The sequence below is a fragment of the Babylonia areolata genome, chromosome 23, assembly GCF_041734735.1.
Source record: "Babylonia areolata isolate BAREFJ2019XMU chromosome 23, ASM4173473v1, whole genome shotgun sequence".
Lineage (NCBI taxonomy): Eukaryota > Metazoa > Mollusca > Gastropoda > Neogastropoda > Buccinidae > Babylonia > Babylonia areolata.
The window spans coordinates 12,066,207-12,080,018 of NC_134898.1; the positions used below are offsets into that span (position 1 = coordinate 12,066,207).

Sequence of the window (13,812 nt, forward strand, 5' to 3'; positions counted from 1 at the left end):
TCTCCATGTCTCTGTGTCTGTCTCCCTGTCTCTCTTTCTCTCTGTCCCTCTGTCCCCCTCTCTGTCTTTCCTCCGTACTTTCTTTCTTCTGTTGCATGCTGTGTGAATGATTTTACTTCTCCACTTCTTTTTCTGTATTACTGACTACTTATTCTCGTTCGTGAGGGGTTGGGTGAAAATATGTCACTGTGTGCTTATTCCTTTTCCATCAATAAGAATGTTTCTATTTAGATTCCGATTCTGACCCCCCCGCCCCCCTCCCTCCCCCTCTCTCTCTGTCTGTATTTCTCTGTCTGTCTGTCTGTCTCTCTCTCTCTTTTTCTCTCCCTTTCTTGGTACCTTGGCACTTGTGTGTTTGGGCATTTCATTTGCCGTCGATTCTGTGAGCTGTACTATTCACGTATTTTATTTCCTGTCGCACATCTCTTGCACCAAATATCTGTTATCCTGTATGTCTGTCTTACACTTTGTCTCTTATTTCAGTCTTTGTGACCCATTTATTGTATAACCGTGACCTTGACCTCTTCTGCCCTTTCAGCAAGTTTAAGGTTGAAACAAGTGTTACGCTTTCCCTTCATCCGGCGTTTAAACACGTCATGCGCCTGGGTTCGTGGCACACCCTAGACCCGTAAATAATGCTATTGTATTGCATTGTATTGTGTTGTATGGGTCGTATTGTTTGTATTGCTATTGCATGTATTGTACTGTATTATATTGTATTGTATTTGTTTGCATTGTTTGTATGGTCTCCGATTGTATTCCTTGTATTGTATTGTACCTGTCGGCTTATTGTATGATACTGATGGTATTGTTTTGTCACTCTTGTATTTGTATTTCTTCCTTTTCACACAGATTCTCTGTGTAAATTCCGGCTACTCTCCTCCATGGAGAGCCGTCGCCTACTACGCGCCACCTCTTTTTTGTTTTTTGTTTCTGTTTTTCCAGTGTGCAGTTTTATTGTTGTTTCCTATCGATGATTTTCTACAGATTTGCAGGAAAACCCTTTTGTTCCGTGGTTCTTTTATGTGCGCTAGTGCATCTGCCACGGACCAGTTTATCGTCTCATCGATGACTAGGCCCAGTCCTCAAGTCTTGGGGGGGGGTGGTCTCGGGCTTGCCGTGATGTCGCGGGTCTGTCTCCTGTCCTGTGGCTGGTTCCCTAGCTCTCATGTACTGTGCTGTTGTCATGGTTTCTATGTCCTCTGTGTGTTCCCTGTCTCTCTGTGTCTGTGTCTGTCTCCCTGTCTCTCTGTGTCTGTGTCTGTCTCCCTGTCTCTCCATGTCTCTGATGTCTGTCTCTCTGTCTCTGTCTGTCTCTCTTTGTCTCTGTGTCTGTCTCCCTGTCTCTCCATACCATGTCTCTGTGTCTGTCTCCCTGTCTCTCCATACCATGTCTCTGATGTCTGTCTCCCTGTCTCTCCATGTCTCTGATGTCTGTCTCCCTGTCTCTCTATGTCTCAGTGTCTGTCTCCCTGTCTCTCCATGTCTCTGATGTCTGTCTCCCTGTCTCTCTATGTCTCAGTGTCTGCCTCCCTGTCTCTCCCTGTCTCTGATGTCTGTCTCCCTGTCTCTCTTTGTCCCTGTCCCTCTTTCCCTCTCTCTCTCTCTCTTTCCTCCGTACTTTCTTTCTTTCTGTTAGCATGCTGTGTGAATGGATTTTACTTCTCCACTTCTTTTTCTTGTATTTACTGGACTACTTTATTCTCGTTCGTGAGGGGTTGGGTGAAAATATGTCACTGTGTGCTTATTCCTTTTCCATCAATAAGAATGTTTCTATTTAGATTCCGATTCTGACCCCCCCCCCCCCCTCCCCTCTCTCTCTGTCTGTATTTCTCTGTCTGTCTGTCTGTCTGTCTCTCTCTTTTTCTCTCCCTTTCTTGGTACCTTGGCACTTGTGTGTTTGGGCATTTCATTTGCCGTAGATTCTGTGAGCTGTACTATTCACGTTATTTTATTTTCCTGTCTGCACAATCTCTTGCACCAAATATCTGTTGGTCTGTATGTCTGTCTGTCTGTCTTACACTTTGTCTCTTTTTTCATTCTTTGTGACCCATTTATTGTATAACCGTGACCTTGACCTCTCCTGCCCTTTCAGCAAGGTTAAGAGGTTGAAACAAGTGTTACGCTTTCCCTTCATCCGGCGTTTAAACACGTCATGCGCCTGGGTTCGTGGCACACCCTAGACCCGTAAATAATGCTGTTGTATTGCATTGTATTGTGTTGTATTGTATGGTGTCGTATTGTATTGCATTGTATTGTACTGTATTATATTGTATTGTATTAGTGTTGCATTGTATTGTATGGTCTCGTATTGTATTCCGTTGTATTGTATTGTACTGTACGGTATTGTATTGTATGATACTGTATGGTATTTGTATTTGTATTTCTTTTTATCACAACAGATTTCTCTGTGTGAAATTCGGGCTACTCTCCTCCCCAGGGAGAGCGCGTCGCCATACTACAGCGCCACCCATTTTTTTTTTGGTATTTTTTCCAGTGTGCAGTTTTATTTGTTTTTCCTATCGAAGTGGATTTTTCTACAGAATTTTGCCAGGAACAACCCTTTTGTTGCCGTGGGTTCTTTTACGTGCGCTAAGTGCATGCTGCACACGGGACCTAGGTTTATCGTCTCATCCGAATGACTAGCGCCCAGACCACCACTCAAGGTCTAGTGGAGGGGGGGGGGGGAATTTCGGGGGCTGTGCCGTGATTCGAACCAGCGCGCTCATGTTCTCTCGCTTCCTAGGCGGACGCGTTACCTCTAGGCCATCACTTGTATCGTGTTGCATTGTATTGTATGGTATTGTATTGCATTGTACTGTACTGTATGGTATTCTATTGTACTGTATGGTACCGTATTGTATTGTTGCATTGTATTGTATGGTATCGTATTGTATTGCATTGTGTTGTATTGTATGGTATTGTAATGTATTGCATTGAATTGCATTATATTGTATGACATTGCATTGTATTGCAATGTGTTGTATCGTATTGACGGGCGCAATAGCCGAGTGGTTAAAGCGTTGGACTGTCAATCTGAGGGTCCCGGGTTCGAATCACGGTGACGGCGCCTGGTGGGTGAAGGGTGGAGATTTTTCCGATCTCCCAGGTCAACATATGTGCAGACCTGCTAGTGCCTGAACCCCCTTCGTGTGTATATTCAAGCAGAAGATCAAATGCGCACGTTAAAGATCCTGTAATCCATGTCAGCGTTCGGTGGGTTATGGAAACAAGAACATACCCAGCATGCACACCCCCGAAAACGGAGTATGGCTGCCTATATGGCGGGGTAAAAACGGTCATACACGTAAAAGCCCACTCGTATGCATACGAGTGAACGTGGGAGTTGCAGCCCACGAACGCAGAAGAAGAAGAAGAAGAAGTATTGTATATTGTGTTGCATTGTATTGTATCGTATTGTATTGTGTTGCATTGTATTATATAGTATTCTGTTGTATTGTACTGTATTGTATTGTAATACAAACACCTCACCACTCCCACCATCACCACAACAACGACGACCACCTCCCCCCCACCACCATCACAACAACAGTGTGCAATATAGTATGTTATGCTCACAATCATAATTATTCAAAATATTGTTTATTATTTCTTTCTTACATTCTGAAATATTGTCTGCAATGTGTGGAATGAATGTACGAAACAGTGTATGTGATATTTTTACATCTGTGTTTTCGTTATAATCTTAATAACTTGTTGTTGTTGTTGTTGTTTTACAGTGATGGTTTCCATGTTGTTTACTTGTCGTGATAATGCACCCGACCAAATTTCTCTAATTGGGGATAATAAAGTTATTCTTATCTTAACTTATCTTTACAACAACAACAGCAAAAACTTCCACTACTGCGTTGAACTTCTTCTTCAGCTTAGAGCTCTTCAAGGGAATAAGCGTCTTAAAATGTACTTTGTTATTATTATTATTATTATTATTACTACTAATAGGACAAGAACAACAACAAAAACTACTACTACTACCACTACTACTACTCACGTTGTAACCACCGTGGTCAAGGATGGTTTCTTTTTCACAGGGTCCCCGACACGGATCGGTAGGGGAAGCACCTGAACACAGAGCCGCCCTCCACATGCCACGTCATTGTCACCGATGACGTCATCTTCAATGGCGGAGCTCTGTGTGTGTGTGTGTGTGTGTGTTGGAGACCCTGTGAAAGTGCCTGATGTTGCTGCAGGCTGTCTTCTTAACCACTCGACCAATCCCAAGTCGTTTTGAAGAGAACAAGAAAACAAAAAACAGCAACAAGAACAGAAAGTGAAGTATTGATTGATAAAAGACTCGGGAGGAATGTGACTGTTCAGTGTTGGTCTTCTTCACTGAAATAGTGCCTCGCAAACAGTCTGTACTGTGCCCACTGAAAGGCGGGGCAGACTTGGCGTGTCTTAAACAAAAAAACAAAACAAAACAAAACAAATCACACAACAAAAAGAAAACCAACCAACACTGCCTGATGAAAGACTTTGTTTGGAGGGGGAATCAGACTCAGTGTTCATTCGGTGTTGAACTTCCTCAGCAAAGTATCTCGCAAATTGTCTTCATCGTGCCTGTTGAAAGGTGGGGGCAGCAGACGTGGAGTGTGACTCTTTGCAAAGTGACAGCCCTTTTCGTCCGAGAGATTCAGAAAGAAACTGCCTGACGGTCACTTTGCCGATCGACACGGGACGTGCCAGAAAAGAAAGCAGTCAGTGATCCACTCGGAGCCTTGACTTTGTCCAGACGCTAGACTTCTACAAAAGGTCTTCACGAGCTGCCATTAAGGCGAGTTCGACTTAGAATTGACAGAGAAGAAAGGCGGTAGTGATCGACAAGAAGTCTAACTGTCCAGACGCTAGGTTTCTACAAAGGGCAGCACACAAAAAACTGTCATTAAGCTGCTGGGCTGAGCCTTGACAGGGAGAAACGGAACATTTTAACAAGAAACGGAAGCCACTGGTGAGAGAGTCGGGGAGTATGTCCCTCTACACGGCGTTGGAGGTTTATTGTCAAGTGCATCGCATAAACGCTATTAGCGCGTTGATTGAACCGTGGTAAAAACGACACAGACAAACTAACGAAAGAAGGACCATGTAAACAGAAAGGGAGCACCGCGCAAAACTTCGGTTACCAGTCGATTTAAACGCGTCAAACATTACAACAACTACAACAACAACACTAACAAACAAAGGAAGGACTGGTTTCAACAGAAAAGGGAGCTCTGGTGATTTACATGGGGTTTGATCCTGCAGTGTGTTCGTCTTCTGTGAAGTGCCTCACGAACTGTGATTATCGTGTCCACTAAGAAGTGCCAGAAAAGAAAGGAATGTGTTTGTGTGAAAAAATATATTGATCTGAGAGTTTGATATCCTTTGTAAACCTTGACAGTTCAAACACCTGCGTCGAAACTTTAAGAAATTTTAGTGGTTCCTGACTGGTTGTCTCCTGATGTTTAAAACACGTGAGTGGAAGTGAGACAGCTTGAAGCTGGTATCGTCCTCGTGTGGAGTGCACGATTCTCAGATTTCTTTTCTCCGGTGTCTGCAAACTCGCCAGTGTTGTTTTGAATGTTGTTTTGCCTGAACAGATCATATTTTCGTTATTTGGTAACGGAGATTCCTGATTTAAAGGAAAAAAGAATGTATTGCATTGTGAAATGTTGTGCAAGTTATTTTTGAACGATGTTCATGGTGTGACAAACTCGTTAATGAGTTTGACCCGTATCAAATCAGTGTAACATCGCGCACAGTACATCCAGACCAGTTTTCTTTTTACGATGACAGAGTATTAAGAAAAGGAGACCGTAATAGTAAACATACTTTACACGTTCCTCCTCACCACTTTGAATAATTGGAAAAACGTTCAGCTCTCGTTCGCACGGGCAGGCATGATCAATGGACCTTAGAAATAAATCGTTCCAGTTTGCCCAGAGGGGTGCTAACCCCTCCCCCCTTCTTTTCATCCCTTCCATCCCTCCCCCACCCACCACCCACCCTCTCCCCGTCCGGCACAGACACAGCGGGAAGCAGCACGTGACAACCGGGCGGTAGGTGTCAATCAATAATCAATCAGACGATCGGCCCGTGCTGGGCCATTCAGGGCGACATCCACCGTCACTTTCAGCCTGTGTTGACAAACAGGGGAGGCAGCGCCGGAGATCGATTTCCATTCGGCTGACAAGTTGCCTCCAGCCTCGCTTCAGGCGCTGCTGTGGCGTTAAACAGTGCTGGGAGTTTGAAAACCGTCCGTTTGTTTGTTTGTTTGTTTGCTTGTTTTCGGTGTGTTCGGCAGCATGTTAGCTTGTTCAGGAGATCGATGAGTGATTAGCCCCACCTGAGTCACCGCCCTGATCATATCATCTGCTCATTAGTCAGGTGGCCCTCCTTTCCAGTGCATGCTGAAGGTAAGGAGAATGCAGTGTTCGGTTCCATAGTCATGATGTGATTGTTTCAAACGGAGGGCAAGGAAATTGTGTACAGGCGTTCTCATTTCCACTTCAGCTGGATGTACGGAAGTTGTGTCACTTGTCACATATTCAACGTAGAATAAAAAACGTATTCAATTCAGAATATATATATATATATATATATATATATATATATATATATATATATAAGAAAGAGGTCGTTCGTTTTGTCACCTGCTGCAAGTTATGGCAGTTATCTCGTTGAACTGTTTGGATCATTTAGCGAGAACGGGACAAAACAAGTTATCTCATTTTGCGCCGTGATAAGAAATTGGCCACTCAACACCATTTGTATTGTGCAACGGCGAAGCATACCACAAAGTTGTTTAGCTGAAAAATCAACATTGATGTGAGATAAAAAAAGGTGCTGTAATTTCCAGTCCTTATGTGTAACTTTGTCACTGAACCGAAGTCAAACTGTTGACAGATAAGTGTCAGTTTACGACCAAGAAGGAATCTGTATTTCATCCATCCCTTTCACAGTATTTTTTTAACAAGCCTTTTTTTTCAGTAATGGGACTGATGCGGCTAATGTTGCTCATGGGGACATAAACATACGCATGTGATTGTTTTTTTCACATTTCTTGTAAACAGTGATGAATGGGTTGACGTCATGATGATCATCGGACCCAAAAGAATATAGTTTTGACAAAGTTTATACCTACACTGGCGATCGACTTTAAAACAAACGCTACAACCATTGAATGAAAGACCGCTTGATGACGGTATTGAAAACGTTATGTTATTATGGGACAGGGCTGACAGCCATACGTATCAAAACCCGTCTATAACTATCAGCAAGAAATGTAACAAGCTTGAATGTCCCGCAGCAGATCAGAACTTTGTAAGGTATGAGACGCACATAATCCTCTTTCCTTCTCTTGATGAGATGAGGCGGGGACTGAACTGCTTCAGACTTTGACAAGATTTGTGGCCACTTGCCCACAGCCTCACGTATAGAGTCACACAAGTCAGACGAAGAATAACATCGCTGCCCCAGCGACAGACGGACCAGTGCCAAGCGTGAGGAGCTCATACGTCTGTCCCAGGATTAAGTGACAAGAGTTGTAATATTGACAGTGAAGCAGACAGCGGGAGTCTGGCAGACTTTGAAAGCATCTTTGCCACAGCCGTGCAAGCCTCTTGTGGTGTTAGTCATCAGCCATTCTGCAGTGCACCGACTTTTTCCAGACATGATATACTTCACAACGGTGCCCCGTAGTATGTGTGTCAGGAAGTAAAGGCCAGCAGTAAAACGGGTAACCATTTTGCTGAATTGGCTCACATCTATATCTGTGGCAGATCACATGCCGTTGCTGGCCAAGCTGTGCATTTCCCCGACACAGGGCTGGTGATGCCTGGTGTGAGGAACCTATAAACGTGCGTCTGTGTGTGTCTGCAATACTGGAAGAGTTCTAGACAGACGGCAATGAAATACATCCAGGATCGATAACCACATTTGTTACAACCACTTTGGGCAGCTAGCTGAGTCTGAAGCCACTTTGACGTGTACGGCAAGGACCACAGCAGTCGCCTTCAGTAGAAGACCATTTGAAGGAGCGAAGTGCTTGTTCCTGTTCCAAGAGTGGTGAAACGCCAGACAGCAGGGAGCAACTGACGTTCAAAGGGAACAGCTCCTTCCTCCAACACTTCCTGCGGCAAAGTAGTTGCTGCTCGTGCCAAAGACATCAGATGTATGGCGTGAAGTTTACTTGAACAAAGAGTGAAGAGCCGGCCCGTCAATTGTCTGTGTTACACTACCGCTTTGGAAAGTATCAACAAAACAACAAGCACCTTTTCGGGATTGATGACAGCAGAATCAGTGTTCTTGTTTCACCAATGACCGAAGTGCTGGCAGTAAGCTTATAATTCTGCAACAAAACGTCTTGTGTGTATATCCACGTGTGCGAAGTATGTGAACTTCCAGTTTGATCGATTAAAAAACACACACCCCAAAACAACAGCAACAACAACAACAAAACCTAATGTAGAATTTTCAAATCACCTCATCTGCAGCATTCTTCTGGAATAGTGTCTTATATCTTTCAGTCCATCGACCATGTGTGTTGTTAAGAAACTAACAAACTTACCCAGACAACGTTACGGTTTTACGGACACTCGCTTGGTTGGACAGAACTTCAGTCGGCTTTTACCACAAAAGGCAAACATCAAACCTGGCGATCCGAGAAAATGAGACTTAAAGCATGATGCCAGAACCCCTCATTTCCCTGTCCAGTAGAGAACAGGAATGTATTGCAGTAGACAGAAGTGGAGTGTCTCAGATCTCTCGGACTCATAGCAGTCTAGCGTAAAGTCTTCGGTCCGTGTGTTAACGATTTAGGATCCTGTAAATCAAACCAGTTTTACCAACCGGCTACATAAGGAACTAAACAATTTCCTGATGGTAGAACTGGGAAGTGAATGCACAGTCAGGTTTCTCGGCTTTTGGCAGTAAACTTTACCGAATAGAAATCGTTTTGTTTTGATTTTGTCGGCAGGCGATGTGGTAACGACAAGGGTAATGTCAGAACCTTTTTGATATCCTCGGCAACTGTTGTTGTGTGAAGAGAGGAAAGGTAATGACGTTGTAGCCTGTGCAAGACAGCAGGTAGTTTTCCCTGTGAGGGGCATACTGACTTCTGGATCACGTGCAACAGATACGCACACACACACACACACACACACACACACACACACACACACAATGCAAAGGTGTAAGAACGAGGAAAACAAAACACTGACGCAATGAAGATGGTGTTGGTGGTAGCCAGACATAAATAGATACAGTAAATGTCACGTCCGTCGGTGATATAGGAAAGAGAGGTACAGATTCACGGAGAAGGTGACAGTTTGAAGAAAGAAAAAAAAACCGGAGGACAGCAGGACACATTTACTGTGAAGGTGACGTAATAGTGTGAGCAAGAGAGAGAGACAGACAGACAGAGAGAGAGAGAGAGAGAGAGGCGAAGAAACAGAGAGACACATACCATAAAGTGACAGTGACCCCAGTGGTGTGGGTGGGAAAGAAAACAAAAAAGAAGCGAGACACTACAGGGAATGAAACATTGAGAGTGTTAGACAGACAGACGGACAGACAGACACAGACAGGGTGGGATTACGTAATACGTACTAATTACAAGTGTGAGAACGAAAAGAAGAACGTGACAGATGAACAGTAACATCGGTTGTGTGGATGAAAAGAAAAGAGCGAGAAGCTGTAGGCGAGGTGGCATGGACAGTGTGAGAGACACAGGTGTAAGAAAGTGACATCGATAGTGTTGGGCAGACAGGGAAAGATACTGGTATGTGGAGGTGGTACTTATAGTATGAGAGAGAGAAAGACAGACATAGATTACGGAAGGTGGCATTGACTGTGTAAGACAGAAAGACAGACACAGATACATGTGGTATTGATAGCGTTAGACAAAAAGAACAACGTCGATATAAAAAAAAAAAAGAAGTGGATAGTGTGAAACAAATAGACCGACACAGGTGCAGAAGTGGCTTCGAAAGAGAAAGACTGAAAGGCAAACATATATACAAAAAAAGAGACATTGATAGTGCAAGACAAAATTGAGACAAAAATATAAGAAGGTGGCATTGACAGTGTGAGACAAAAAGACCGACACAGAGGTAGCACTGACAGTGAAAGAAAGAAAAAGACAGAAAGGTGGCATTGGTGAGTTGGTCAGAAATACAAAAATATAAGGTGGCGGCATTGGTAGTGTGAGACTGACACAGAAAGACACACACTTTTATATGAGAACTGGGCATTGATGTTCTCCTTCGATTGTGGGCCGTGACTCTCACGAGTGGGCTTTTTTCGTGTATAACCGTGTTTAGCCCCACCCCCACCCCTCCCCGCCCCAACCGCCATGTAGGCAGTCATACTTCGTTTTCGGGGGTATGTGTGAATATGGCATTAAATAGCGTGAAACAGAAAGAAAAACACACATACAGAAAAGGTGGTCTTGCCAAAATGTGAGGGAAAAAAAAAAAAAAACAGAAAAGAAAGTAAGAGAAATAGGTATTCGCACAGAGAAGGTTGAGCTTTGAGCGTAGTGAGTAGTGTATACGTCTGAGAGAGACAGACAGACAGACAGACAGGCAAGGGAAACCAAACACAACCATGGGCGATTCATAAACAACAGTCCACGAGGAGGAGGAAGAAGAAGAAACAGAAAGCAGAAACAACAAGAACGAGACGAAAAAGAGAAAACACAAGAGAAAGGGTTTTGCAATGGTGAGACTCTGGGAGAGAGTTGCTGTGGACCATCCTGCTCTTGTTATCGTTGCTTCACATCATGGTGTCGCTATCGTCGCTATCGTCGTCGTCGTCGTCGTCGTCGTCGCGTCGTTGTGGTGATTGGCGAGGTGGTTCGCCGGTGAGTGGTGGTGGTGGTGGTGGTGATTTGGGTGCTGTGGTGGTTGGGGTGACGTGTAGGGCGGTGGTGGTGGTGGTGATGGTGGCGGTGGCGGTGACGATGGCTGGGATACCGGGCGGAGGATACAGCGGCGTGGCGTCACAGTCCACCGCCTCTGACGTGTCTCGAGAGATGGTGAGTGATGTATGTCCCTTCTTCCCCCGCCCCCCCCCCTGCCCTCCCCCCCACCCCTACCCGTGTGTGTGTGTGTGTGTGTGTGTGCGTGTGTGTTGTGTGAGTGTGTGTGTGTGTGCTGTGTGAGTGTGTGTGTGTGTGTTGTGTGAGTGTGTGTGTGTGTGTGTGTGTGTGTGTGTGTTTCTCTCAATCTGCCTGCATCTGTGTGTGTGGGTGTGTATGTGTATGTGTGTGTGTGTGTTTCACTCAGTCTGCCTTGTCTGTGTGTGTGTGTGTGTGCGCGCGCGCCCGCGCTCTCTCTCTCTCTCTTTCTCGTGTGTGTGTGTGTGTTGTGTGAGTGTGTGTGTATGTGTGTGTTTCTGTCTGTCCGTGTGTGTGTGTGTGTGTGTGTGTGTGTGTGTGTGTGTTTTTCTCTCTGTCTGACTACCTGTGTGTGTGTGTGTGTGTGTGTGTGTGTGTGTGTGTGTGTGTGTCTCAATCTGCCCGCATCTGTGTGTGTGTGTGTGTGTGTGTGTGTGCGTGCGTGCGCGCGCGCTGTCGTGTGTGTATGTGTGTGTCTGTGTGTGTTTCACTCAGTCTGCCTGCCTGTGTGTGTGTGTGCGCCCGCTCTCTCTCTTTCTTTCTCGTGTGTGTGTGTGTGTGTGTGTGTGTGTGTGTGTGTGTGTGTGTACACATGTTTGCCTTTCTGTCTGCCTGTCTGTGTGTGTCTTCCCAGTTTGATTTTACCGTGTTTGATTGGAGTGAACTCCCAAGCTGTGACGATATCTCTCTCTCCCGATTTCTGTCTGTCTGTATGTCCGTCTATCTGATGGTTTGCCACCTCCCGTGTCTGTCTCTTTGTATGTCTGCCTCTGTTTCTATTTGTCCGTCTGTCTGTTGGCCTGTATCTATTTTATGTGTCTCTCTCTCTGTGTGTCTGTCTGTCTGTCTCTATCTCTGTATCTGCCCCCCCAACCATCTATGATTGGTTTTTCCTGTTTGTCTATTTGATTTTCTATTCTCTCCTTTCCTATGGGGTTCGGTTTCTGTCTTTGCGCCTGTCTGTCTGCCTGTTTGTCTGTCTGTTTGTCTGTCTGTACGTTCATTTGCGCACCATTCATCGCTTCGTTTGATAGTTCCAATGATTGCATTTTGTATTTCTCTTCTTTAAAAAAAAAAAAAATTATTATTTTTTTTTTTTTTTTTAACTCACCGTATGCCAGCCAGACACGATGGCATTGACAACAATGCAGTGTGCCATAGCCATGTGAATAGTCCGTTCGATATTCTCTTTTTGTCTGGTGAACAAAGCTAACAATAGGATCGGTTTTTTTAGCGATTCGTTGAAATGTGGAACAATCCCTTTTCGAATCCTTTGTTCGATTCGGTTGACAATGGAATACTCTCTCTCTCTCTCTCTCTCCCCCCCCCCCCCGAAAACCTTTGATTATTGATGAAAACCTATGTTCCCAGTGTTTCTGTTGTTGAGCGGTGATCAGAGTCTGTTTTTTTTATGTCTTTGTTGTTCTGTGGTTGTTGTTTTTTTAAAATTATTTTTATTTTATGTTATGTTTTGTTTGTTTAGTTTGTTTTTGCTTGGTCTGATCTATTGAATCGTTCACAGCTTGTATTTGTTGTTTCATTTGGGCAATAAACCGAATGAACCGAAATTGATAATATCTGTGAAAGTATTTCAAAGCGTGAACTTCATAACGTGTTTTTTCATCTCTCTGTATATATATACATTACCGTTTCAATAGGAACCCATCAAACCCATGGTTTCACATTTCGTATGGACATGAAAAGGGGAAGGGCGAAGGGAAAGAGTTGTAAATCGTGTACAAAAATCTAGGAGGTCACACACATTAAAAAAAACAACAACAACAACCCAGAAAGGACTGGAAATGGTTGTGAACGAGTGAAAGAAAGAAAGAAAGAAAGAAAGAAAGAAGACAGAAACTAATCAAAGGGTACGAACTACGTAGACTAGTGATTTCTTGGGAAAGAGCCTCGTGGTTTTCAATCGATGGAAGGCTAATCGATGTCTCAAGGGGGAAACGAAACAGTCGTTGTGCTGACAAGAGCCTGCGTTGGTTCAAAGCAGTTCCAATAAAAAAATAAAAAAGATGTTTGATCTCCCTGCACGTTCGTACTCTTCATAACATTTGAAGTTGTCGTTCTTCACCATCATCATCTACGTCATCGTCATCCTCTTCCTCTCCCTCCTCCTCATTTTCTTCTTCTTCTTCTGGTCATCCTTCTCCTCCTCTGTCTTCTTCCTCTTCCAGCTCCTCCTCCCGTTTCTTCTTTTCTTTCTTTCGTTTTCTTCTTTCTTTCTTTCTTCTCCTCCTCCACAGTCTTTAAATGGTCCTTGTGGTCGACTTGGCTATAAGCTTTGATTCTTCTCTTTGTCTTCCTCCTCCCCCACCACCTCCACCTTCCCACCTCCCCACCCCTCCCTCCTTCCTCGCCTGCTTCTCTTTCTCTTCCTTTGATACTTTCTGGCTGTTTTTCTCTGGATCTTCCTGTTCTCAGGTATCATCGAATGCTCTTTCGGTCGTTCTTCTTTGTTTGTTTGTTGTTTTCGTTGCTTTCGTTCTTAGCCAGTTCTCTCTTCTCTTTTCTTCCCCGGTTCCGGGCAGTGCTGGCTCCCTTGCTTTGGACATGTGAGACAGCCTTGGGGACGTTCGTTGAGCGTGATTACATTTCACAGTCAGACTGGAAACATTAAACCGCAAATGCGTTTCCTTTCCTTTCTTTGTGTCTCAATATTTGTTTTCTAACAAAGGGGAACTTCT

The 13,812-nt window shown here is 44.3% G+C and overlaps 1 protein-coding gene across 1 annotated transcript in view; it reads left to right on the top strand.

The window, feature by feature from the left end:
• Positions 1-10,780: 10,780 nt before the first annotated feature.
• Positions 10,781-13,812, top strand: part of LOC143298287 (uncharacterized) — a 204,580-nt gene continuing 201,548 nt past the window's right edge. The window contains exon 1 of the mRNA XM_076611105.1: positions 10,781-11,035. Within this exon, the coding sequence (XP_076467220.1) occupies positions 10,781-11,035 (255 nt within the window). The remainder of the gene's footprint in view (positions 11,036-13,812) is intronic.